Source organism: Solea solea, chromosome 6 (assembly GCF_958295425.1).
Source record: "Solea solea chromosome 6, fSolSol10.1, whole genome shotgun sequence".
NCBI classification, from domain to species: domain Eukaryota; kingdom Metazoa; phylum Chordata; class Actinopteri; order Pleuronectiformes; family Soleidae; genus Solea; species Solea solea.
Window position 1 is genome coordinate 6,761,431 of NC_081139.1, and position 27,417 is coordinate 6,788,847.

At 41.0% G+C, this 27,417-nt stretch overlaps 2 protein-coding genes across 2 annotated transcripts in view; both read right to left on the reverse strand.

Moving 5' to 3' along the window:
• Window positions 1-10,964: 10,964 nt before the first annotated feature.
• Window positions 10,965-20,147, reverse strand: fam210b (family with sequence similarity 210 member B). The gene is made up of 3 exons (XM_058632703.1): window positions 19,501-20,147; window positions 14,258-14,454; window positions 10,965-12,026 (listed from the first exon to the last, which is right to left on the reverse strand). Exons 1-3 carry the CDS (start codon window positions 20,029-20,031, stop codon window positions 11,810-11,812), a joined length of 945 nt encoding a protein of 314 aa, XP_058488686.1. The 5' UTR covers window positions 20,032-20,147; the 3' UTR covers window positions 10,965-11,809.
• Window positions 20,148-24,571: 4,424 nt separating this feature from the next.
• Window positions 24,572-27,417, reverse strand: part of ppp1r16b (protein phosphatase 1, regulatory subunit 16B) — an 81,877-nt gene continuing 79,031 nt past the window's right edge. The window contains exon 11 of the mRNA XM_058632614.1: window positions 24,572-27,280. Within this exon, the coding sequence (XP_058488597.1) occupies window positions 26,807-27,280 (474 nt within the window). The 3' untranslated portion in view covers window positions 24,572-26,806. The remainder of the gene's footprint in view (window positions 27,281-27,417) is intronic.

Here is a 27,417-nt window from a genome sequence, read left to right on the forward strand (position 1 = left end):
CTTAGTTGTGAAGACTTTGCAATGACTAATTAGAAATAAAACTTAGTACATAGAGAATGACAGAGAACAGTCTGGTCATTCATTAACATTACCTGGGTCTGTAGCTTTCACTAACCCTCGGAGCAGAAGAGCAAGTAGCAGTAAGCTAGTTTTTTCCAGTGGCTAATCCACAGACTCAATAATTAGGATTGTGTCCTACCTCCTTTAAACAAATGCAACAGACCTCATTGCAGTGAAAAAACTGATACGCCTTAGAGGCCACCTCTTCAGGTTGTCCTCCCATCCTGCAAACACTGTACATTTTACAGTGTTAAAGTAACACTAACCGTGTCAATTAAACACCAATTCTGATATGGACAAGGTACAACCAGGGTTTGTGTTAAATTGAATTGATTTAATATTAGCATGGCATTAAAAGTTAAATATAAAGAGTAAGATTGACTCTTTTTGTGTTACTTTAACACCAAAGTATTTAAGCTGTAGTAGATTTATTGATTAGTAGTTTCCTGCTTTTTTTTGTCATGTACAGTTGGGCTCTGGTTATTTTAAATGAATATCAGTCTATGGTATTAAGAACACTAGAGCAAGCACAGTGGGTGCAAACCTTGTCCACGGTCACTCAGTTTCCTACAGTGTTGATGCAGCCCCATGTGCCATTAGGTTCATTTTTCTAGAATCTAGATCCTTTTTAAAATTTTAAACTTATTCAGTCTCAGAATCTGGATCCGTATCCAGGTCACCAGGAAAATCTAACAGAATCTGCCTTGTGCCATGACCTACATCCACAGAAAATGTAATCAAAATCCACCCTTTCACTTTTTGAGTTGTGCTGCTCACAGTGAGACAGACAAACAAACATGGCCAAAAATATAACCTCCTTGGCAGAGGTAATAATAGCTGCAACAATCATGAAAATGATTCAGTTCCAGTCCTAGTTTTCATTTATGCATTCAAATAATACCTATCACAAAAAAAACATAATCACCTTAACAAGCAAACCATCTCCACTGAAAATATTGTGTATACTGCAGTGCTGCTAACAAGGAAGAGAACAGGTACAACAGTGGAAATGACAAGACTGTCTCTCAAAGTCTAGGCCAAGAATTATAAAGTTGAATGAAGTGCAAGACATCTGTGGTTAATTGTCCATCTGCAGTAAGTGCACGTGTAAAACGCGTCATATTGGACTGAGGCCATCGTTGTTTGTGCTTTCTCCGGGTGGAAGAGAACGTTGTTCTCAAAGCAGAAGGCATTTCAGCTGATAACCATGTGTGAATGTAAACACTAAAAACAACACAATCTGTTTCCAGGTTTGGAGGCATGGAAACTACCAGCACACACACATAAGCATGCACACGTTAACTCGGGAACATCGACAGACATTAGAGGAATCTGTGTTGCCATGGTGGGGCAGTGCACTCATTTTTATTATTAAGTGGCACAGTAGCACATTTCAAACCCTCCACTATGAGCAGCGGCTCCCTTCCACCCCTCACTAGCAGTGAGGTTTGGATGATGGTCACGACTTTGTGTGCCCAAACCCAGTCCCACGAGTTCTGCAAATGCTTTGATGCATTTTTCAAAAGGGCTGTGACATGAATGCCAAAAAACACATAGATTCCATTTTCTCCAGACAGCGCACAGTATCCCCACCATTTCTCCTTTGTCACACTTTCTTTGCCGTGCTGGAATTTTTGTTGCAATAATATAAGTTCTGTAGACTCCACTATACTGTACATCCACAGTAGCAGCTGACAGAATTGTGGCAGTGCAGAAGTTCTGTTTGGGTACACTGTTATAAAACTCTTCCCCCCCCTCCTCTTTTTCAGTTCTCAAACGTGTTTTGTAGTTGAGACTTACATTCTGTTCTTTCAAACCTCTGAACAAATATTGTTTCATCACAGTAACTAACATTCAGTGTCATTTTCTTTCTTTTTTTTTAAACTCATCATTCTAAGCCCATTTCCCACCATTTATTTTAGAGACATGGGTTTTATTTAAAACTGTTCTGATCAATATTATTTTTTTTTTCAACCATGCATCTTCTTTTACTTCTGGTTCTGGTATAACAGGCCAAATGAACCCCTGTCGACAATAAACCTGGGTATAGTTTGGCCAAGGCCAGAGTAATATAAACCATAATATACCTGGGGTATAATCTAGCATAGGCCGCTTTAACCCTGGGTTTATTCTGGACTGGGGGAATACTATGCCCTGTTACCAAAAAAAAAATACAATGTTCTACTTTACTGCCTGCAACTATTAATTGATTTAATCCACAACCGCACCAAAAAAAAGTTCTGTGATTTCATCTCCTTAAAGGTGAATAGCCGCTGGTTTCTTTGCTATTCCATATGACAAGTAAACTGACTCTGTGGTTTGATAAGAAAAACCAATTAAGAAACTAATTGATTAATCGAGAAAATAATTGACAAATTAATTGATAGCGAAAACAGTCGTTAGTTGCGGCAATTAAAGTCACTGAACTATGGCCAAACTCTGTAGCTGCTAAAACAAGAGTGAATATTAACTTATTAAGGGAACTATGTCCCGTGTGACCAGAAATATGATCAGTCAGTGCAATCTTCTTTGCCATGCGTTTGAAATGTTTGTGTTATTGTCTTGAAGAATGAAGAAGAGCAAATTCACACCTAGTTAAGGGAAGACTCTCACAGGTGGTGTTTGTTTGCAAATTCAGCACCAGCATTTTTAAAACCATATGTATGAACCCTTTAACGCCGAGTGTATCGCAAGTAAGCGCACTTTGTATTACTGTAATTATGCGACGGTTTGTGAAAACGTTCCCGTGGTTTCTGAAAGCTGAGAAGTTGTGCCGTTGCAGGAAGCCAGAGAATCAGCGTCCTTGTCTAAACAGATAAGAGATTTGAAAAAAACGCCTGTACATAAGTTTCAGTTCATTTTTTGGTGTTCATGTACAACTACCCTGTTTAAAATAATAAATAAAAAAAAAAATGTTAATACACTATTTTAACATGTAGTAAATTGTAAATAACTGCCATAAAAGTTATTCTAGAAAAAAAATGGGCAAACACACTTAGTTACAGGATATTGTCTGGTCCATTTATGGTTAAAATAAGCAAAAAAAAAAAAAGTCAAGACGGACATTTTAGGCTTAGGTGTTAAGGTGTTAAGACAAGGCAAAAATAATCATGTGAAATTGAAAGGTGGAAAAGAAGAGACTAAGTGAACTTCCATCTCCCCCTATCATCCTAATGTTAGGCTGCAGTTTGTGTGGTTTTGGGGGTTATTTCTAAAACCATAAATGTTTATCTCTGTGTGAGTTCAGCATGAAGCATGTTAAAAGTGTCTGGTTTTGTCAGTGGGGAAACACTACACCAGCCATATGGATTGACTTTAGTTGGCATAAATTCTGCCAAATGGCCTAATGTCATAATATTAGAGGCGACACCATATCTGAATATGAGAGGAATAATAGCTTTTCCTCCCTCTGTCAGCAGGTCTTGATGAAAACCTCATTTTATTGCCATAATCATAATGGAATTATCTCCAGGTGTGATGGGGGCATTTAATGAAATCAAAGGATTACTTGCTCTTTTTTTTTTTCATGGGCTTATTAAAAGGACCTATGTGATAAAAGGCGGCGTGAGAGAGGCTTTTTTCGAGAGACGTTTTGTTCCTCTCTGAGTGATTGTGTGTTTGTCAGTCTGGCAGTCGCACCATTTGTGGCTGGCATAAAAGCCTGCAGGGAGCCACAAGATCTGATTGGGAATCTTGGAGGGAAAGAAGAGGAGAGGAAAAAATGGAAAAAAAAAATACATTGGTTGGTGCAATTTTGTACTGATGTGTTTGACACACAGAGCTCTCATTTTCATGCCCTCAAAGCACACATAAAAATGTTTTTTTCAATAAACCCTGCACTTTGACGCATAGTTTCTGTGCAATAATGGACTTTCTCTTTCTTTCTTTCTTTCTTTCTTTCTTTCCTCTCCCTCTGTTTGGGTGCATCCGCTCTTTTGCTTCTCCCTGCTCTTCACTTTCTGTTTCTCTTCATCTCATCCCTCTTCTCTCCGTTCTTCTGCTTGGTTTCCAACAACCTCCTCAGGCTTGACCACCTTTATGAACTGTCATGTGACTCCACTTCTCTATGGTATTGAACTGTATTTAACCTGTCCCTGTAAATCTCATTGCTGGGGGGGGGGGGGCACACTATGGATGTTAAGTTTAATGAGCAACACAGGCAAATCACAGTAGTATTGCTGTCCATAATTCTCTTTGATTGAGTTCTGAATTGTAAAATCAATGCCACTTTGCCTCCTTTTCACTTGTAGTTAATATTTCTCCATATGGCAAAGCAACTTTGATTGTTCCTTCATCAACCAAAGGTGGCCTGAAGATCTTCAATACATCACCATGTGATGGCAAATAATAACTCAAAGTGTTCTCCTTTATTGTTGTTATCAGCATTGCTGTTATGTCCACCAGTATTTCTTTTCTCATCACACTTGAAGCGAAACTGCTCATGGAAAGTAACTAATGGCGCTTTTCCATTATAGAGTTCTAGCACTACTTGGCTCTACTCTACTTGACTCTACTCGCTTTGGTATCGGGCACGTCGTTTTCCATTACTATAGTACCTCCTCAACGTGAGCAGGGTCCTCATAGTGCGGCTGCGCGAAACTGCACACAAACACACAAACTAGTGACGAACAAAGCAGTTGTTTTCACTGTAACTGAATCATTAGAGTCCGTTAATTAAAAAGAGTAGTTCAGTACTTCCTGCATGACTGGAGTGCACAGTCACAACTGAAATATGGCTGAACGCCCATTGCCGGCTTTCAGCAGTGCTGTCGCTAAATACATACTAATTGTAGAAATGTCCATGCTAAATGTGGGTGATAAATGCATGTGTTCAGTGGTTTTTGAGTCTTTTTAACTGATCTACAGTTCGGCATTGTTCGGTTTGATCCCTGTGTTGGACGCCGTGCTCATGACTCTTTCACTGACACTCTCTGACCAGTCAGTGGCCGGCAGGGCACTAGGGTATTATCCCCAATGGAAAAGCAAAAAAACAACAAAAACAGTTGAGTCTAGTTGAGCCGAGTAGTGCTAGAACTGTATAATGGAAAAGCGGCATCAATATTATGTATACCAAAAGTGTCCGCCCTGCTGCTGTAACCCATCTGCTTCGAGATTTGACATGCTTTCAGAGATGATCTTCTGCATACATCGTCTGTAACGAGTGGTTACTTAAATGACTGTTGCCTTTTGTAATCTCAAACCAGACTGGTTATTCAGCTCTAATCCCTGGCTTCAACAAGCAATACTCGCCTCTCCTCTGCTCGGTTTGGTATCAGGACCATTCACTCATACTGTATGGATGCTTTATCATCTATTGTAACCTAAATGTTAAATCTTGAACACTGAGCGTTTCGCAGACGTACAAATCCAATGTATTATATGTAATTATATGACACTTGTTTCCTGCATAATTAGCCCTGTTAATTCTGAAGCTTTCTCAAACTTTTCTTCATTTCTGTAAAATCAAGTTGGGTGGCTGACTCCTATTGTGCCACTAAAGGGTAAACAATGGTTACTTTCATGGCTGTTGTCAAGCTGTGATGAATGGCCGCACCTTACGACTCCGGAAAAAAATGCTTAAAACAGAAAATTAATCCAAGTCGTGAATAAATGTATGAAACGTTTGTGTTGTGCCTGGTCAGCACTCATTCAAGTTCGCCAAAGGAAGGAGGGGAAAGTGAGGAATGGTGCGGGAGTGAAAAGACGAGCAAGGCGAGTGGCAGTGGTGTAGTGGCATAAAATCAAGCACTCAGCAGCTCCACAACACCCCATTAGTCTTCATTTTCAGCGGGACGTGCAACAAGGCTGTACGTCTTGGGGAACAAACTAAAATTTATTGGACCGACCAGTTTGGGCTAATTGAAAGAAATTGTGTGTCTGTTTGCTTTCTATTACATTTGTAAAAGGTGGCAGTTTGGGGCGGGGTGATGATCTGGGGCCTGAGCTTGTTGCCCTCCACTCCTCACCCCAGCCTGGGTTCCCGTGTTAATGGCTTGATCCATGAGCGCCCTCCACTGAGCAGACAGTCTGAGCTGTGGGAATCATTTAAGGAGGAATCGTTTAGGGAGGATTTATGAGATGCATTCATTATGAAGTGTGTAGAGGCAAAGAGATTTCGATCAGTAATGGCAGCTCAGTAATGGCTTACAACACCATGTCTGTAGTTGTTATTTTGGTTCACACCTTTCCTGGAGTACAACACGCTGATTATGACTGATCATCTCTGCCATAATTGGATCTTTTAACAAATGTCCATTTGGACTTATAGATTGTTTTAACTGCTTTTTGGCATGTTGCTTATCCTTATGTTAGTGTCCAAGTTAGAGCTGAATCAATTATTTGATTTATTTTTCATGATTAAAACAAGATTTCTGATTGTTTTAGCTTTTTAAATGTGAATATTTTCTTCATTTCTTTGCTCCGTATAACAAAGAAATCATTGAAACTTTTAAAACAAGACATCTGAGAATATCCTAATTTTTTGGTGTTTTCTGACATTTTATGGACCAATCGACAGATGAATCGATTATGAAAATAATCGTTATTTGCAGCTCTAGTCCAAGTTATTGGAGGCAATGTGTGAATGTTTTGTCTTACATTTCTGGCTTTATGACCTCCTCTGACACACTGTAGGATGCTGTAAAATGACCTGATGTTTCCGCATGGTCAAACATTATTCCAGTAAAAGTAAAATATGAACATTAAAGTAACACTTTAATATCTGGGTAAACGGTACTGTTTGTTACAACAGTCATAAAATAATATAATATATGTTGTGGTAGTGTGTGTTTTTGTTGACAAGCCAATGATACTGGTGAGCTCTGAATCAAGGCTTCAAATGTACAAACAACCGTGTATAGTAGCCTATGTTATGGGCGCCGTATGCCGTAAAGTAGAACGTTGCAGTTCTTTTTTTGTGCCATGGATCTGAAACCAGAAGTTACAGAATGCTAATGCAAGTGATGCAGACCTGCTCAGGCTTTGACAGAGGTGACGTTCACCCTGCTGTAAGTCTTGGAGGTTGAAATTCTACATGATGTTGCTTTAAAGCCAATTTTCTTTTAAAACCAGTCTATGTTTTTGTCTCTTCTTTGCCATTTTTGCAGAGAGCTACATAAACGATGACCCTGCACTGCACTTTTTACTTGTACTTCACTTTGTACTTCACCTTCACTGTTAACAGTACATGCAACAAAACCCTTCTGAAACCTACATAGTAAATAATTATTTAATTACTGATTTTTATTTACTTTTCACAGTGAAACATCTCAGACGCTCTCAAAAGGAAATGAGGGGAATAGGGTTGCTTGGCGGTGCCTTCCTTTTTGTCATTAAATCCTTATTTGGTCCTCATTTTTATCAGGAGACTTTATTTGTGGAACAAGCCGGCAAAAAAAATAATTTCCTGGCTCCACTTGCTTCCTCATTGCTGAGTCTCATGTCACACGCTCTGTATACAGTATTCTTGCAGCCTGAGATAAGTCGGACACAAAAGCCGCATTCAGGTGAGACGCCTTTACAATGCACATAAACATAATAAACATATGATAACTGATGACACGTGACGATGACACCGTAGGACATTATTGTACACAAATCTGGACGGAAATGCAGCCGCCACATGTAGGACATCTGGTTGTGTTTCTGTTTGAATTCAGACTGGCGTCTAATACCAGATATTGTGTTTTATGCTTGGTGAGAGTAAATCTTCACCAGAAAATGATTTGTAGAAAGAAATCCCATAAGCCCTTTAGTCGAATCATTGTTTCATTCCCAACATGTAAAACAATTTTGCCAATCCAGTGTCGGCAGTTTGACTGGAGGAGGGAACAGTGATGTTAATAGGACCTTTATCACTCAAAGAAAGCACAGAAAAAACGAGTGACCAAGTGACAGACATTCATCTGAGTTACAGCAACAGACAGTTGAAAACATTTCACTTCTGCCAAAAACACTTTGACAACTTGTGCCTGCTGCTGCCTCCTCTCCCTCCTCTTCTTCTCTGTCACAGGACAGATAAACTATGTCTCTCCCTCTCTGCTCACTTATAATTGCTCACATTTAACAGCTGAGATTCTGAATCCTGAGGAGAAATGACAAGAAGGCAACACATGCACACACACAAACATGCACGTGCGCGTACGCACGAAGGAAAATTAAATGCACGCAACTCCGGTGGAAAATGACTGGCACTGGTGTTTAAAATAATAAGATGCAGCTGTTGATAGTAGCGACTGTCTCCAGGTTTGCTTCCCTGTGGCCCCTGTGGCAGCAGAGGAGCCGTGATGAAGGCAGACAGCTGACAGGTGCTCCAAGATGATGCTGCCATCAGGTGCATCTGCTAAACTTAACTCCGAGAAAGGCAGAGGAGAGAGCTGCAGAGGGGGGGAGGGAAGAAGAGATGCTCCAGCGAAAGAAAGTTGTGGAGAAAGAGAGGAGTGGCCAAAAAATGTAAAGAAAAGAGATGACGAGAGAGAAGGAGAGGTTTGTTAGTTTGTGTATGCAGCGTGTTCCATTGTGTACGCCTTAAAAACTTCATGTCAGCCGTACCCTGCAAAGGATGCCTTTGAAGCGCCGAGGTTGACAAAATGTTTGTCGCTCCATCTCGACGCTGTCATTCTGTTGGTCTAACAAGTTTCCTGAGCAGGTCAGGAGGAGATGAGGAAGATGGTGGGAGGAAGGTAAATAAGGAGGGATGATGAGCAGGTGCAGGGGGGGGAGAAAAAAAGGGAGACGGAACAGTAAGAACTCTAAGAAATAAAATGAAGAAATTGAATAGAAGGGGGAAAAAATGCAGCCTGTCAGGAGGTGAGTTGGAGTGGATGTCAGGGAGAGGGAGTGTGTGCTTCTGCTGCCTTGTGTCTATGTATCATTGCGTGCATCAGCACTTTGCAAATACTATACACACACATGCCTTTCAAAGTCTTGCATCAGAGGTGGCACCCGTGTCTGGATACACACACACACACCCGTGTGTGTCACGCTGACTGAGGTGCAGCAGGCTCAGGGTAGGAGCTGAGGCAGGAGTCCTGACCCCTTGAACCCAATACATTTGGGGGGTGGGCGGGTCATCAAACTCAAGATGAAGTGTTCACAGGAATCATAATTCAATTCTCCTCAGTCCTTCCCCCCTCTGTCATGTGCATGTACACACCCCGGCCCTGCCCCACCCTCACACACACATACACACACACACTCTAATACACAAATGCACATTTGTGTGGATGGAGACAAGTCTTACACAGCCCAGTGCAGAGTAGGTATAGTCCGACAGAGTGGCTGGGAGCGCTGTCACCAATTTGTTCCTAGCCATGGGGGACATGCAGGGGATGGAGAGGCGATGGCAGCTCCCTGTCCTCATCATGGCTAATGAGGCCAAGGCTTCTCCTTCCTCCTCTGCAGATCTGTGTATGTGTGTGTGTGTGTGTGCGTGTGTGTGCGAGCGCATCAGTCTGTGTCACAGTGCTGCCAAAAGTCGTATTCCTGAAACACCTGGGTTGATATTTGGCATAGACCACCATGTTCTCTTAGTTTTCTCTTAGTTCACACCTCTCCTGGTTGAATTATTTACTGGGCCAGGAAATACACACACACACACACACATAAACACAAACATACAGAAAAGACTGGTCTTGTTCAAGGCAGCTACCGTTCAGTACACTGCAGCTCTTCAGGGACGCACCAGCTGAGGCTTGCTCTCGCTGTGCTAGCTGACCTGTCAAACCTTCAAGGTAGGAGAGAGAGGGAGGACAGCGAGGAGCGAGATGGCGCGGACGTGCTGCCGTCCAACAGAGCCAGAGAGTGATGAATACTTATGAAGAGTAAAATCTGGTCAGTGTGCGGTGACCCTCGCCCTTTGTGGAGCACACAGTGCACAGTCATTACCGCCTGATTATCTTTTTGTTAAAGTATCCTCCAGTTATGTGGAGTTTGTACAGTTTGAAACGGCACAAGAGTTCCACTCTGATTTAATCATCGCTGTGCGGTCATTGATCATCTCTTAAACATTCCGCGTGTCTTAGTGATGCATGAGGAGTGATTCTCATTCTCGCGTTTTGAAGCTGGCATCTATCTTGACGACACACTGAGATGTTCAGAGTGAGAAATGAGAGCTGTGTGATGTGGTCACACCAGGGGGACAAAGCGGGTAGTGGACATTTGTGGTTCAGGAGCTCCTCTGTGTGGTGAAAAGGGGAACTGCAGCCTTTATTTCTACACTCATACTCCATGTGTAGTGTGTTAAGTAACAGCTACTGATTTCTGTTAACTCTCAAAATAGAGCAATGTTCCCTTTTTCTCCACACAGCTTCTGTAGTTTAATCTCTCCTCCCACAGAAGAAAACATGGGTAACAGAATTGGGGAGATTTCTGTCAGTATTTTAGCCAATATTTGACTTTATGTTCTCTGGTTTATCTCCTGAGGGAAATGTTGGGCTGTTAATTGTTTTCCTAAGTGTTGACAAACTAGTTAATGAGCCGATATAACATTTGGCACTGACCAGGGACTGTACCAAGATTTTAAAACTCATTGGGGGAAAAAAAAAAGCTGCCAACTGTAGGGCATGAATCTCATGATTTTAATCTATTCAATGATTCATCATGGTATGATGCATCTTCGCTCAGTACAAGCAGTATAAATCAAATTAAATATGAATATAAAACATTTCCTTTGTTCGTTAAATTGAAATGTTGAAACAACTAATGCCTCTGCAGTCAGGCTGCAGCTTCTAGCAACTGAAAAAAATCATCACGCAACTTTACATGATGGCTGTATCTGCCTCGCTGCAGAATCTTCCATGCCCGCATCGCAGTGCGTCTCAATAATGTTGAACTATGAAAGGAGAATCATATTAAAACCAAATTAAGTGATAAAATATACTTCACGGGGAAAAAAACACCAAGTCTAAAAGACAAACTCCTTTTATTAGTCAAAGTCCAATCAGAAAAGAACCCCCCCCAAAAAACAACCTCATTCAGATGTTGCAATGAACTACAATCAGCCTCACTCAGAGATTAATGTGCTGGCAGCCCGGGTAGTGGCATTAGCAAAGAGAACGAGAGGCAGCGAATGAAGAGAAAATGGAAAAGAGGGAGAAGAAATTGAATGCCAGGAGAGATGCTGAGAAGAAGAATATTAGAGAGGTAAAACAATATCAGGAAACGGGAGAGAGTGTGAGCTGTGTAAGGAGAATGGATAGGACGGAGAGAGGATGGAGGTAGGAGACAGTGAACCTGAATATTCTGCTGATTCACACAACACCAGAACATGGCTTAGTCAGCTCTTGGGGAGCAGTGAAGAGGCATCAGCTTTTTTTTCCTGTTGTCCCTGTGGGCAACCTTCACAGCATTTGGACAAAAAACCTGCCCAGTGAAAAGAAGCTCAGTCCTGAAACTGAAAACCACCGCACTGCTCTGACTTCTAACCGGTTTATAAATATTTGAGCTTCCAGACTGTTTTGTGCTTTAGTTTCGGAGTTTCTAAATGCACACACACACACACACACATTAAGACACAACTCCAGATACACTGGTGTTTGGTGAGCAGTTACATTATTACTTTTTTTTTCTTCTTAAATCTCACAGAAAAAACTACGACTTGAAACATGTGATTCTGTCACAATTTGAGACGACGTTTCACCTGAATTCACAAATGCAATTAGAAAAAAAGAGAAATAGTATGTACAGATGTTTTTAATTGAACTCATCTGGATGCGTGTTGCTTAAATGAGGCAGAATAATGCACAGGTCTTCATGGTGTCGGTGTGGGTGGCTTGAAGAGACCAGTCTTTCTGAAGTAGCGCACGATAAGCGGGACGGACACCAGGGTGATGCTCATGCGGACCGGAGCGAAGAGCTTGTGGATGGCATAGGCCAGGACGAACGTGCTGGTCCCTGCTGCCATCTTTGAGCGGACGACTGTCTCGCTGAAGCCCACTTTGCACAGAATGGCGGCCATATCGATCCCACTGGGGAGACAAATACAGGTTTCTGGTTAAATAGTGTGTGGGATTCATACATTAGCCACTTACATTTTCTCCTTTGCATTTAGATTGTAGTTAGTTATCTTTAATCTTCAGCAGACAGATATGGATGAATGGATTAAATGCACAGTATGTGAGTTCTGCCGTTATGAAAAACAAAAGACTGGTTTGACAACATTGGGAAGCAGTGTGGGATCATGGGAATTGTTTTCTTATTTGGTTCACTCGTGCATTTGTGCTTTAAGAGGAGGTCTTTGTGAGTCAGTGACCCAGTATCATAACATGAAAGTAAAACAAGACACCGGCCAACTGGTGATACCACATATTTTCACTCTGAAGTTTCAGAAAGGTTTCACAGTCCATTGCCTTCAACAGTCATATGGATTCATGTGGCTTATCAACAAAATAAACACCAATAGTGTCATCACTTTTATGCAGAAAAGTTGCATATTTTGCCTTTAAATATAATTTTAATAACAAAATGCTAACAATAATAAAGTGTGTGTAAGTGAATTACAACTCACATGAACATACATCCTTTCAATAAAAGTAAAGGAAACTCTCCCTTTGTGTTGAGTTTCAGTGTATGATAATACAGGTGCAGGGCTCCTTTATCTCCACCAGATGGAGCTGTGTGCAATAACTCATGTTTCATAACAGTTTTGTTTATAGCCTATTGACCCATTTACAGTGGAGATAAGAATCATGAAAGTAAACAAACCAAAGTGGGGGGGGGGAGATTAACAAGCTCCATGCAACTCTGCATATATGAGACACTTAACTTATTTGAGATCTTTACCTTTGAGCTATTGAGGGGGAAAATATGCAAAGAATGTGAAAGCACCAGGCTTAAAGCAGCACTACCCTGCCCTCTTTATCCCCCCCACCCCCTCTTTCTCTCGCATTAACAGCTCTACTGCGCTCCATAAACTATACTCAGTTAAATATAAGGATCCATCTGAGCCGCGTGCCTGGCCTCTGTGGACAAAATGATAATACGCGGTGGTCGCTGGATGCTGAGTAACTTTTCAGCTCGAGGGTTGTAATGAGCTGTAGGAGGGAATCTCCAAGCTGTCAGAGAATCACTGCCAAGTCGCTCCAGTGTTCGAGGCCCTGGCATGTGGCTCAGACGAACACACGATGGATGTGCTGTTCTGCGCTACTCTGGCTTTCCTCTGTCCGTCGCCTTCATTAGAAGGTAATAAAAATGCAGGGCAGATGTCAAAAGATTTGAAATTCTGCAAATATTGTGGAAAAAGGTAAAGGTCTAATAAAAAAAAAATTAAAGCAAGAGAAGAAAATGACCTAATGTTTTATTCAGGCACTCCACATGATTTTAGTGTCTGCATCTGACTGAGCCAGCAGCAGCAGCAGCAGCAGCAGCAGCAGCAGCAGCAGCGGTGTCTCCACAACAGCAGGCCTGGTACAATATGGCCGACTGAGTGGGGCATTTCAAGAGGCTGCACTTGGCGTCCTTGCACATAAAGGTCCCATTTGCTGCCAATTTACAGCAGACATTTTGCATTCCTCCATCTATGGTGGAGTGGTTTGGAAATGTTACTCTCAGTAAGTGAAGTTTGATGCACTTCCCTCATTCACAGCCACATCAACTTTTACCCTTCATGATGCACTTTTGTGACGGTATCTTCTTTTATACAAAGACGTTGTCCTCTTCATCACGAGTCACCAGGCTTAGCCGCAGCTATTGTGCTGCTGATTATTATAAATAATCGAAACTTTGATCGATTATGAAAAGAATCGTCAGTTGCAGGAAATTGTTAATTATGTTCTCTTTTCTGTTATATTGACAAATATTATTTGGTTGCAACCTCTCAGCAAACTTGTTTTTTTTTGTGCTTGTTTTCGACTGTGTGTTGGTCAAATCAAGACATTTAAGTGTGTCTAAAGGATATTGATTAGCATGTTTAGTGATTTTATAGATCTAACGGTGAACAATCAGTGAATCAATAAAAACAATGGTTCATACTGGACTTAATTTGGTTCATTAAATGTATAAAAAGGTCCGGGGTATAACATTTAGAAGGGTTTAGTGGCAGAAATTGATTATTCTATCCCTAACTATGTTGCTGTTAGTGTATTATCCATTAAAACTAAAATAAAATGGCTTGGAGACATTTTTTCTGGTATCTGAAGGCCACCATCATTTCTTGCCATGCTTGGAATTAAATGCCACCTGTAGAACAACACCTGGTTACCTGGATATAAGGAGGTAGAACATTCCCAGAGACATGAGGGAGATCCCGATGTGAAAGGAAACTCCCACTGCTCCATACTCCTTGAAGACTTTCTTCAGCTGCTGCGTCTTGGAGGGCTTCCCTCCTTCTGGCTCGGGCTCCTCTGGGGCCTTTTCAGTCGACGAGGACGTAGCAGATGTTTCCTTGAACTTCTGCTCCTGTTGGAAAAAATGAGAGAGAGAAAATAAAATAGCAGGGACTGATCAGAACAGGAATAAAATGACAAAATTTCAACTTTAAAATTTACTCACAACTCCAGTTTAACTTCTTTTCAAGAAAATTAGGGCTGAATGATTTGAAAATAGAACAATTAAATTGCAGCCTGTGCAATTTGCTTAGTGCATTGTTTAAAATTGAAGGTTATTGTTCAGCCATAGCCAGGATGTTCCTTCTCTGATGCGTTCCACTCGTATGGGACAATTTGTACAAACTTGAGCTGCACCAAATATCCTTCTACAGAAACACATCATCAACATCATATAGAAGAATAAACATTTCATTCATCACAGCGGTAGATAATGGATGGATGGATGTTTTAAAGTGGAGTAATCTGAGTGGGTTCTTCATCCTGTACATGTTTATAATAAAGATGAGGCTACTGCTGTGTTATTTAGATAATTAACATCATTATGCAGCCTTGCACTCATGTACAAAGCAATAACTCTCTCTTACGCAGAGAGCCTCTCATTAGTGCACACACACACACACACACACAAAAACAGCATCACACCATCTGACACGTAGCAGGGGGCGAGCAGCTCACCCTCGTGCAAAACCCATCATACATTGACGGTGTAGACACGAGACCAAGATGGCAGAGGTTTGAGAGAAGCTAGCCTACGTTAGCAGAATGTAAATAAACCACATCCTCTACTGATCCTCGACTGAACTCATGCCTCCTGGGCTACGTTTCACAACGGTAGTCTCTTGCTTGTAATGCAGTCAAACCTGTGTAACCGGTTTAAAGCATAATAATAGTTGTAAAAGCAGTGATGATCTTTTTTTTTCCACTCCAATAATGATAGTTGACTGTTAGGAAAAGTCCATTTAAATACACTGAGCAGATAAAGTTTTCTGTGTGCTGAAATATTGATTTCTCTGTACTCATTCATTCAGTCAGATCCAGAGATAAACTAAACATTTACAGATCTCACACACACACAAGGCCGTTCAGTGTCACAGTGTCAATACAGCTGGATTTTGACCAAACTACACACTAACATAGACCATGAGGTGAGGTGCCCGTCTGTCTGTCCGTCCTCTTTCTGTCTTACTAAGCATCCATCCATCCATCTTCTACCGCTTTATCCTGCACATGAGGGTCGCGGTAGAACCACCAAGACAAACAATCACCCACTCTCACAATCCCACCTATGGTCAATTTAAAGTGTCCAATTTACCTAATCCCCATATCTGCATGTGACTGTGGGAGGAAGCCGGAGAACCCGGAGAAAACCCACGCAACACACGGGGAGAACAACTCCATGCAGAAAGTCTATTTCTAAGCAATATTGACATTTTTAACAGAATTATGTTAAAAATCTCACAGGTTAACAATCTATTAAATTTCTTCCTAGGGCCAGAACCCACATTCCCAGAAAGATTTATCAAAATTTGTTCTTTTAAATATTGAGTTATTCACCTCACGGACAGACAAAAAGCCAAAAAAAGTGTTTTCAAACTAAGAACCTGAAGCAAACAGGTTAAACATTTTAGAAACTGACTCAGACTATTGTCCTTGTCCCAGAATACAAGCACTAGCAAGGACTTGTGTCTCCTCCACTGCTTTAGTTGGTGGTGATGCGTCTCCTTTTCCTGTTTCTGGGTCAAAGTGCATTAACTGTACATGTAATTGTAATTCGACCCACAACCACATTATCTGGATGTGTTCGTCCAACTTACGCACTTTTCTTTAAAGCCAGACAAACAGAATCATTTGATTTCTTGCTTACATTATGTAGACTGTTGCTGTGTGTGTGTGTGTGTGTGTGTGTGTGTGTCCTTGCTCACAGACCTGCCACTCATTTGCCTGATCACTCTGCAGAGCTAATGCAATTACACCGTTTGTTTTATAGCACCCCTTCAGTTTAACCTCAGGGTTTTCATTTTCATTAAGCACACTGGGTGAAAAAACAATAACACTTTCAACTTCACTGACAGTTTTCTAATGTTTCTTTTTAATCAGGCTGGGGGTTTAGTATTAACTGGCAGTGGCTCCGATTGCCTTATTATTAAAAATCATAGTCTCTGCCAAGAGGAAGCACAATTCCACTGTGGGAAAACAGGAAATGGGGTTAGGCCTGAGTGGGATTTTATCTATTTTTAGTCAAACCACTGACATGCTGTCGTGCGTACAAAGTCCAGACAACTTATTCAGTGCAGGGAAAACTCTTCCACAGAGAAGTTCAAGTTCAAAGTCAACATGAACATTTAAGAGGACAACATGTAGGCTGATTATGGAATAGCATGAAACGAGAGAATGGAAAATACTTGATGAGCTTCTTACCTGCAAAACAAACATCAATCAACAGATCTGGGACTGCCTAAAGGCTGCGAATATAAAGTTGTTGTTTTTTGCTAAATAAACTGCCTTTTAATTTGCCGCTGATTTGTAACATCTTTCAGATGTGACTTCATAGTCTAGTTTTAAACCAGGGTTTCCCCTAAAAAGGCATTTAATTCATACATTTAAAAACAAGGCCTTAAATTAATATTAAAATGTCTAAAATTCCCCTTTCAAAAGTTTTGAAAATGTTAACACATAGGATGTAGGCTTTTATGATTATTATTTGCCAGTGTAAATCTCAAAATAATTGGTGATGGTTATTTAAGAGGCCCAAAAAGGTTTTGGGCAGCTTTGTTGTTTCTGTTTTTTGTAAAATTTGGTCTTAAATTTCACTCCTTAGTGGCATTTAAAAAGTCTTGAATTTATGAATTTAACTTACCTTAAGCTATAGGAACCCTGTAAACATGAAAGTGTCTCATTGTCTAAGATTCTTCGTGGCGTGTTTGTAAATGTGACATTCATACATTCATTCCAAACACAGTAGCTCTCATTCATATTTGAATGCCTTCACTCTTTTGTGCATATCCATCTCTGCCTTTCCTGCTGACATTTAATCGAGTGGACACCGAGACCGTGAAGAAGATAAAGAATTTAGGCCTAAACTCCCAGGATAAAGCCACAGGCTCACTGACGTATTCACTGGCCTGAAAACAATACACAATAGAAAGTCCAACGTGGGTGAGGGAGCAGGCCTTTGCTTTTCAGAGGCGAGTGAGGCCAAGCTTTAAGTAAAGGCAGGCAGCAGCATGGGAGGGTCATGTGAGCCAGCAGCCAAAAGGAGGAGGCACACAGTGAGACTGCTGTGTCTGATAACAGCTTTTCAGAGGCATGAAAACACATGCAAACGCTGACAGAGCCACTCACGTGCACGCAGGCAGAGCATGAGGCAAAAGATAGAGTGGTCAATCTGTCTGTCTCTTTCCACACGACCAGTCTTTTTCTGCTTTGTTATTGTGTGTAAGAAAAAAAAAAAAAAAAAAAAAGGTAGAAAATGAGGAATTTGAGGTATTTGTTGTTGTTCCACTTTCATGCAGGCAGCAGAATTTATCACAGAGTTGAATCAATGTCTGGGAACTGTCACGGTGGCATGGACACCAATGCTGGTGTGTTACATGTCACGCCGCTGACTTCCAATACAAACTGAGGCTGGTGTGAAATGAACGGTTTTAGTAGATTGTGTCAGTGGAGTGTTAGACTACAGAATATGACAACATTGGTGGCTCGTTGTTCTTAGGGATGGGACGATACCACTTTCTTTGTGTTCGATACCGATATCACAACCTGGAGTATCTACAGATACCGATATCGTCATTTCAAAGACACAATTCTCCAACTGCGTAACAAATCCTGTTCTTCCAAAGAGAAGAAATAAACGGCCCAAACAAACATGACTTATTTACATTTTTACAGTCTGTGCATAGTGAAGCATGCAATTATAAGATTATTCAATTGTATCGGAGCCTACATTTTTATCTGTCCGGTGATTTTGACCAGTATCTGACGATACAGACACTCAACGATACTGATTCCCATCCCTAATTATTCTTATGGTTTACAAAAGCAAAAGGGGGATTTGAAAAATGTCCTACACCAAGCCAACTTCACTGATACCAGAAATCTACATTCAGTGGCCAAAATGTGAGTTTAGCATTTTAGCACATCACTGTGGATAAGAAAGTCATTCACTAAATTCATCTCTTTGGTTTAAAGTCAAGTATTTAAACAGTTACTGGCTGATTTGCCATGAAACTCAGGTTCACGCACATCTGAAGTCAAGATGCTGACTGTTATGGCGTGTTTCCACTAACTCAAAGCACGGTTATTCTGCTTTTCCATTAGCGATAGTACCTGGCACTTTGTTTGGTACCTGCTCAGGTGAGGTTCCAGGCGAGCGGAGCCGATACTATGCGTGATGTCGTCAGACTGCCGTGCACTGATTGGTCAAAGTGTCGTCAATCAAAACGAACAACAATGCCGAACTGTAGCTCAGTTAAAAACATGGGTTAATCTCCAACATTTAGCAAAGGAAATCTCATCATTTAACAGTCAGCATGTTAGCATGCTAATGTGAGCTTTAAAGAAGCATGTCTCTCTTGTGTAATTACTTCTGCTTCTCCTCTGGACTCTGTTTACAGCCTAAAAACTAAATGTGTAGCGTCTGAGCGCAGGTGCCCATTGATCCTGCGTACTGCAGCTTTAAGTGTCTGAACGTTAGGCCTCTCGTTTATTTAGCAAGAATATCTTATAGCTAAATAAACAGAATATCTATTAGAATATCTGGTCCTAATGAGACAGGATGGGGTTAAAGTTAGGATTAAGATTTGAAATATGCACTGGTTAAGGTTAGTTATTTTGGCATCGAGTGGTTGTGGTTAGGCATAGCGCTTTGTTTAGGCTGTCTAAAAGTGTCCTGACAAGAATAGAAACACAAACCTGTGTGTGTGTGTGTTGCTGCTGAGTCAGGTTGTGAAGGCAGATCAATTATGTAATAATCTGCCTGTAAATGTAGACAGCTCGCTTTCACAGCTATATAACAAGGCTACACACACACACACACAGACAGGTAGAAAGACAGACATGTTGTTTCTTACACGGTCGCTGTGTAGTTACACAAACACTAGTTGAGTACTAAATTCACCGTTGTGTTGGGGTCAGTAATCGCGGGCTCCTCGCTGACGTCGCTCCTCTTGGTGGCTGCAGCCGTAGATGAAGCTCTGCTGTGCATGATCCTGGTGCTGGTCGTGGTGCTGGTCCTGGTGTTGAAGAGTTCGCGGTTACCTGGAAACAAACCATGACACAGCGGCTGCCCTCTGCTGCTGCTGCCGCCGCTGCTATGGAGCCTCTTCCACGTCCTGATAACATCTACATGACCGCCCTCACTTGATCTCCCGCTCCTGGACGCTCGGTCCAGGTGTCTCCAGTCCCAGACTGCACAGTCCCAGCTTTGGACGGGATGAGTTCCCTGTTGCTTCCTCGGGTGAACAAGTGCTGAGTCAGCAGGTCCACAGAGAGACCGGCTCCAGTGAAACGTGTGACCTTTGCGTAATGTCAGAGTGACGCACCTCAGTGTGTTTGCTTTGTGCGCCGCACACGAGCGGGGCGTCCTGAGCGTGTGCGCCGCGGCCGCCGCCGCGCACAGCCTCCCTGTGCCGCACCACCACGACAACATCGCCGTCGACCGAGTTCCGTGGCTTTGGTTAGATCAAGTAATGGCGTGAAATATTCACAGCATGTACATGAAGCGTGAGCAGCTGTAAACATGCTGCCCTGCTCTCCGCTGCCTCCTCCTCCTCCTCCTCCTCCTCTGTTGACCCATTATCAGCCGCAGCCAATGAGCGCTGACGCAGAGCGAAGCCTGAGAGAAGGGGAGGGGGCATTTAAAGGTGTAATCCGTGTCATGGAACCGTCTCTGTGGTGAATGTGACTGAACTCTTTACATAATTATGTTACACGGTAATAGTTTATAATATTTATATAAATTTGAATTTAAAGCTGCATTGCGTGTTTTTTGTTGATGTTTATTGTTCTGCCTCTGCTTGGTCTTTGTGATCAGAGATGATGTCACATTATTTGTTTGCTTCATCCTTCATTTGAAAAGAGGAAAACTTTTTTGTGGATACTTCTTTGTGTTTTGTCGTACTCTACAGTTTCGATACCACGTTTATGTGCGATACCGATACTATGAAGCTGTTAACTACACATGTGCCGAGTCATTTCCAGTGATTTTGAGACCGATACTGATTCCTATCCGTAATTGTTCAGCCGTTTACAGCCGTCTGATTTTAGTTGCCTCCGTCTGTCTTGTCATAAAAGCCATTTTTTTCTTTGTTGTTAGCGGCATTGTTCCAGGAGATGTGTGTAGTACATACTCTATGCCAGGCCTGTATGTGATGCTGTAGCCGCTGCTACAACAAAACAGGGAAATGCATATAATATCACAATATTATAACGCTTTTGAGACACCAAGTGCTGATTTTTTTTAGCATATAATAGTTTAACTGATTTTACTAAAAAAGTGCCAAGTGCTCAGTATATCGCAATATATGATTTTGTAAATACTCAGTACATCGCAATATTCTCATAATATCGTATTGTGGTGTTTCTGCCGATTTTTTTTTCTTTTTAAATAAAGCTTTATTCGAAGTACACAAGCACAGAAAGACAAGACATTTTCTGATAATGTCTTCATTATCAGTGTTAGGACGTGTCATGTGCTGTTCAGATAAGGACCATTGAACCAACTGATGAATGAAGGGGGAAAACAGACAAGAAGACTTAGACATCAACCGTTGATCTTGTGATCTACTGTTGCAGACCACACCCCACTCTTCGTATTAACATGTAAATATGCAAAGTCCATTTAAAGTGTCAACAAAAGCTCAATTGGAAAAGTGTTGTGAAAGCACAGGATCATGTCATTCTACTGTGTCGTTGTCATGTACATTTTAAAATACCAGTTTGAAGTGTCAACTACAGAAAAAAAAAGTGGTTCTAAAGCAAATATTGTACTATTTTCTGTCACTGAACACTGTGAATGCCATCTGGTTTGTGGTCACTGTTGCGTCACATGATAAACTTGCTTTCAGTTTGCACATGTGCAATCTTTTCTTTGACATTTGCACCTTTTTTCTTAAGAAGAAATGTAGATGGAAAAATGCACGCCCAAACTGAGAGACTGAGAAAATGAAGCAACAGTGAGTAGGAGGTGAGATAACAGAAGTAGAGATGATTTAGCAGGAAATCGTGTAAAAACAGTTCACAGTGAGTGCAGCAGCAGAGCCTGTAACCTTCTCTGCACCACACCACAAAAACAAAACTTAGTCCACTTAAACCTGCTTCAATAATCTCTTTGTTTATCAGTTTACAAAATACATTTTTATTTGCCATTTAGTGAAATAGTTCGATTTTCATATTTCGGTAAAATACAGATGAACATCTTTTCATTTATTTAGTTTTAGCTCAGAATTACTAACGTTGTACCATAATGACTGGGAGTTAAAACTGACAGAATGTCTACGTCTCACACTTTTATTTTTACATCTAATTCTTTAGTTTAAATTTTTTTTTTTTAACATAAAACATAGCCTTTTTTCTCCATGAAATACTACATAGTTGATGTCACAACTAAAATCCTGCGTACACGTTATAGAGCATAGTGTGATTATAATCACGCATACAGACAGCTGCGAAAACTACAACAGGACGTTATAATCTGATTAAAATGTGTACGTGTCGAAATAATCTGATATTAACCTGATTAAGACAAAGGTGTGAATAAGACACTGTCATCTAATTATTTTTGTTATTTTAGATTTAGGTAAAGAGAAAAGGCTTATTCACACATTTGTCTTAATTGGGTTAATATCAAACTATTGGTCTGTGTGTGTGTGTGTGTGTGAACATGCTGTATATGCCACTGACCTTAAATGACCTTCTGTCAATATACACTTTCATATTTGTCATACTTCATACGGCACATTTCAGTCAGAAATTGATAGTCACTTTAATAGGTGTCATATGTACCTCATAAAGTGGCAGGAACTTGCACTGTGATCTGCTTCTGACTGTGGTGACAAGTGGTTATTTGAGATATTGTTGCTTTACTATTATTATTATCATCATTATTATTATTATTATTATTATAAATAATAATAACAACAACAATGAAAACCAATCTGGTCCTTCTCTTTTGAAACAGGTGATGACTCAAACTGACCAGTGTTTACTTCAGAGGAATTCTTCAGTTTCACTGAATGATGCAGGAAGCAGATGTGTCAGACTGTTCTTTCTAATTTCTAATTCCTAGAACACAGTCGTTGTACTATTCATCATAGTATCGCTACAAAAGGTCCATGTCATCAATCCAACAGTTGAGATAATTTTTTTATTTGTGATGATCGATTTAGCCGCGTCTTGAGCGGACACTAGATGCATCACTGAGTCTTTGATCGACGCGTCGCAGAATGACTTAACTGACTTTGATTTTTGAGCGAGAATCCCTCAGCAGTTGGACAGCCACTCGTCGACTCAGGTCAGACACGACAGTGAGGCTCTGTTGAGTTCAGCAGATCCTGGGAACTGGGCAGACGTCCATCCATTTGTTCTTTCTGTGGAACTTTTCAATCCGTCTTCTGACAAACTGGCAGGATGGTCAATACCCTCTCCCCGGCGCCGGCCCTCCTCCATCCACCCTTCATTTGTATGCCATCCTCCTTTCATCGCTGAACACATCCCGTCTTCCATCGACGTGTCAGCGTATAAGCAACTCCTGGCATTGCTTCATTTTTTTTTCCTACTTTGTCCTTCACACTCCCCACTGTTCTTCAGTGTCCATCTGTTTATGTATTCAGCGTAGTGGTCAGCATGTGACTGCATCCTCTCTCTGGCACCGTTCCACTTCACCCTTCAGTGAAGAGGACTGAAGGACTGGGACCAGAGCCAGCTGGCCTGGACTCAGTACAGCTCAGGCACAATAGCAAAGCCCAGGCCATGAAGACGAGGTTAATGCAGTGTGGATCATGTGTTTTTCACCACTATTGTCCTTCTCTCTGTACGTCTATAGGCTTTAGACATACTGACACACTGTGCCCAGCAGGGAGCGTCACATAAAGGGTGCTTTTTTCTCTCCACAACATTTGCTGTAACCTGATGTAGATGTTTGACTAATTAAGTTCCTCTTTGTTCTGCCAGTGTGCCGTTCAGTGCCCTGTGCACTCACGTTAATGAGCAGGAGTGCTTAATACACAGTAAACAAGCAGATCTATGAAAGTATATCTGTGCCCAATAAGACACGCCCCCATAATTAGCAGGAATTAAATAGATTTATACACATATCAATAATATATGTGTATAAATATACACAAAATAAAACAAGTAAATAAAAAAGTCACAGTCCAACATGGCCATTCACTTTCCTGTTGTTAAGACAAACAAGCAAATTACAAAACTTCATCTGTTAATATGCAAGTTATTCAAGTTTAACACATGTCATTGTATTTCCTTAACATACTGGTTTAAATAGAATTTTTAAAAGTAATGTTTGATGTTTCTTTGGCAAAGTTTAAGCATTGTGACAAGATGGGGGCAATTTTCCCTGAATTGACCACAGGGACAAAAAAAGTAATATATATATATATATATATATATGTATATATATATATATATATATATATATATGTATATATATATATATATATACATACATATATGTGTATATATATATATATATATATATATATATATATATACGTATATATATATAAAATTAAAGCTTTGTTGTCTCTCTCTCCCACTGAGCTGGTGTATGTGTCTGAGCAACCACAGCTCAGTGTAGCTCTGTAAAAACATTGAACTCTGCTGACCTCAGAGCCAGTGAATGAGAGGAAGTTCAGGAAAAAGAGGAGGGAGGAAAAGGGAAAAAAAAAAAAAAAGAAGCTGGAAGAGCTGACAGGCCGAGGCTGGAACATCCTTCACCACACAACTGTTAAAGAAGATGTAGAGGCGCAGAGAGAGCAGCTGTCTCTCACTGTGAAAGACATCGCTACTTATCTTCTTATGGAGTACAGCTTTATTTAGCTATTTATATCTACTGTATATTATTATTATATCTGGAACAGTGGTCATCATGACTAGAAAAGTGCTAAATGAATACAGACCATTTACCATTGGACAGAACAAAGCGACGTTACAAATTCAAAAGAGTCTTGTGTAAAATTCTCAAAATATACAATTTATTCAAAATATGTTAATGCAACCATCAATATATTCCAGTAATTACAAAATCAGTAGTTTCTTCTTCTTCTTCTTCATAATCTTATCATTAATAGACAGTGAGGCTCGCAGTCAAACACAAGCCTTTGACCTTTACACCGTGACGACACAGGTTTACTCGTTTCAAAACGCTCCCTTTCTGACGCAAACTGACCACGCTGCACTTCAGTTTGACTGAATCGCTTCAGGAGGCAGATGTGAGAGTTTAAATTTAGCAACTGGAGCAGATGTGAGCCGGCGTGACTTCAGCAGCTGACTTTCTGCTGACTCACGACAAACATGATGATGTCAGAGCACAAAAAAACCAGGGGAAGTAGCACAATCTGACTTAAACGGTACTTCCTGAAAAATTGAGCTGAGGTCAAACACAAATGTGTCTTGTAATACGACACGTGTGTTAATACCAAATACCAGTAACTGCGTCTAAACACCGACATGTAAATGCAGGAGATCATGGAAACCGACACAAATACAAACTTATTCACAAACTAATGTGTATAAATATTTGACACTGCACAGCAGATGTTACAGGTGATCACATCACAATGACGGTGCTACAACATTTTTCATTTAATTTTTTTTAAAATCATTGAAGACTCTTTGGCACTCACGGGAAGATCAGAGATCAGAGGAATCATATTTAGGATTATTCTGCTTATTCGCTGTCTTGTCAGGTTTGATCAGGAGGTTATTTGATTTGTTTGGAGCCAGTAATCTGTTAGTTTAGCACAAAGACTGCGGCTATTCCACCTAGTTTTTGTTTAATCTGTGCCAAACCAGATAACACAGACAGGATTGCGGCAACAATCTCTTTGTCTAATCCAGATTTTTGGAAGAAGAAAATAAATTATTGCGGTGATTATTTTTGGCCTTACTGATTTATATAATTTGTGTGTGAGAGACTGTGACACAGTGTACTAATCCAAAAAATAACACAACTGAGTCCATGTGTGTGTGTGTGTGTATCAGAAACTTCATACTATACTTATACAGTAATTAGTTACAAAACATTTACATCTTCTGTTAATGAGACAAATACAGTGACTGAGAGAGCGTAGAGCCACACAATGGCCACAAGGGGGGGAGAAAACAACAACAACAACAACACAAAACAAATAACACTGTTATTTGTAGTGACACAATTATGAATAATCTACAACAACCCTTTACTTGACTTCATCGGTTTGGATTCTCCACGTCTGAAGGTGCTTTTGCTCATCATACGCTGCATTCATACCATCCAAATAATAAATACACTCAAGTTAATAGAACCGCAATGTTTTCTTGTTGTTTTTTCCTTTTACACATTACATTATTTTCATAAATAATAATAATAATAATAGAAAAAAAACATACAGTAATTTTCACACAAAGTGGATTCTGTATAAAACTGTCAGTTTTAGGCTTTGATATGAGGAGGAGGGCGAGGAGGTGACGCGTAGTTGACAGAATATAGTGAGTTTTAAACACAAGTGCAGTACTATACTCTTATCTCTCATGATTAATAAAAAAAAAAAAACACACTTCCTGAATATGTTAACACTGTTTTATGGCGTTCCTTCCCTTTACCTATGCAGGCAGCATTTTTAACATGAAGGAGACTCGAGAAGAGATCTCTCTGTGCTACGTTTGTAATACAACACTGAATCTGCACAGCTCTGGCACCGTCTTCTTCTTCTTCTTCTTCTTCTTCTTCCACATAATGAACGTGACGAGAATAATGGCCCGAGAAGCAGAGAATCGTGGTGTGACGGAGGAATTAAATACAAGATGATCGTCCACTTGTAGGCTTCATCTGAGGGCAGAACATGCAGTACCTCGAGACAGACTCTCCTGATTTTTAAATCTTTTCCAAGTGAAAAGCGTTAAAAAAAACTTGTCCAAGCTTTCATTCTTGTAGGGACAGACAAACAGCTGTTGCCGGGACTTGTATGAAAACACATAAAAATCCAAGCGTCCCCTGAAGGAAAAGACCGTTTTCCCTTCTCTGCTACGTTGGAGAACGCCTCCGTTTCTGCGGAACCTCCTTCAGGCTGTTCATCTTCTCTGAACTAAGTGTGAAAGAGGTGGAGGAACAGCTTAAAGACAAGAACACTCCCTCTTTCTTTCCTGTGTCCTACAGCACATTCCTTGCTTCCTTCTTCTTTGTGCGAACCCATAGCGCGACCACAGCGCTACGACACACAGCAGCAGGTCCGCGTCTTGGGCTGCTCCTCCTCTATTGGCTGCTTCAGTTTCAGGAGGGGCGGGTCGCCGCTGGCTGGCGTGTAGTAAACAGCACTGCCATTGGACGAGACCAGCGGCATGCGAGGGTCCTCAGTGTTGATTTTGGCATCGGCAAAGGAGTCGGTGGAGCCGTTGCCTAGGTGACCGTTAAACAAGGGGTGGCTCAGCAGTTTGGCGGCGGCCCTCTGTTTCTTCAGCTCCGACAGAGTCTGCGCTCGCTCCCTGGGCCAGGCTTCCTCCTGGGTCGGCTGCGTGGAGACGGTCCCGCCTTTGTCGGAGGACGGCGCGTTGCCGTTCGAGGGTGGCTGGGGCGGCACGGACGTCGTCGTGGAGATGAGGCCGTTGTGCTTGTTGCTGCCATCTTTGAGGATGGTAGGCAGCTTGGGCTTGTCTGGCAGCTCCACAGCCACAACTGGCTTAACCTGCGGGACATCAACAGTGACCGCTTTAATTGCATTAATGGGCTTTTCAATTAGACAATTAAATACACAAGGGCCTGACAATAGTATTATTATGTCTTACTCACACAAAGCAGGAGCAGGCTAACCCTGAATATTGA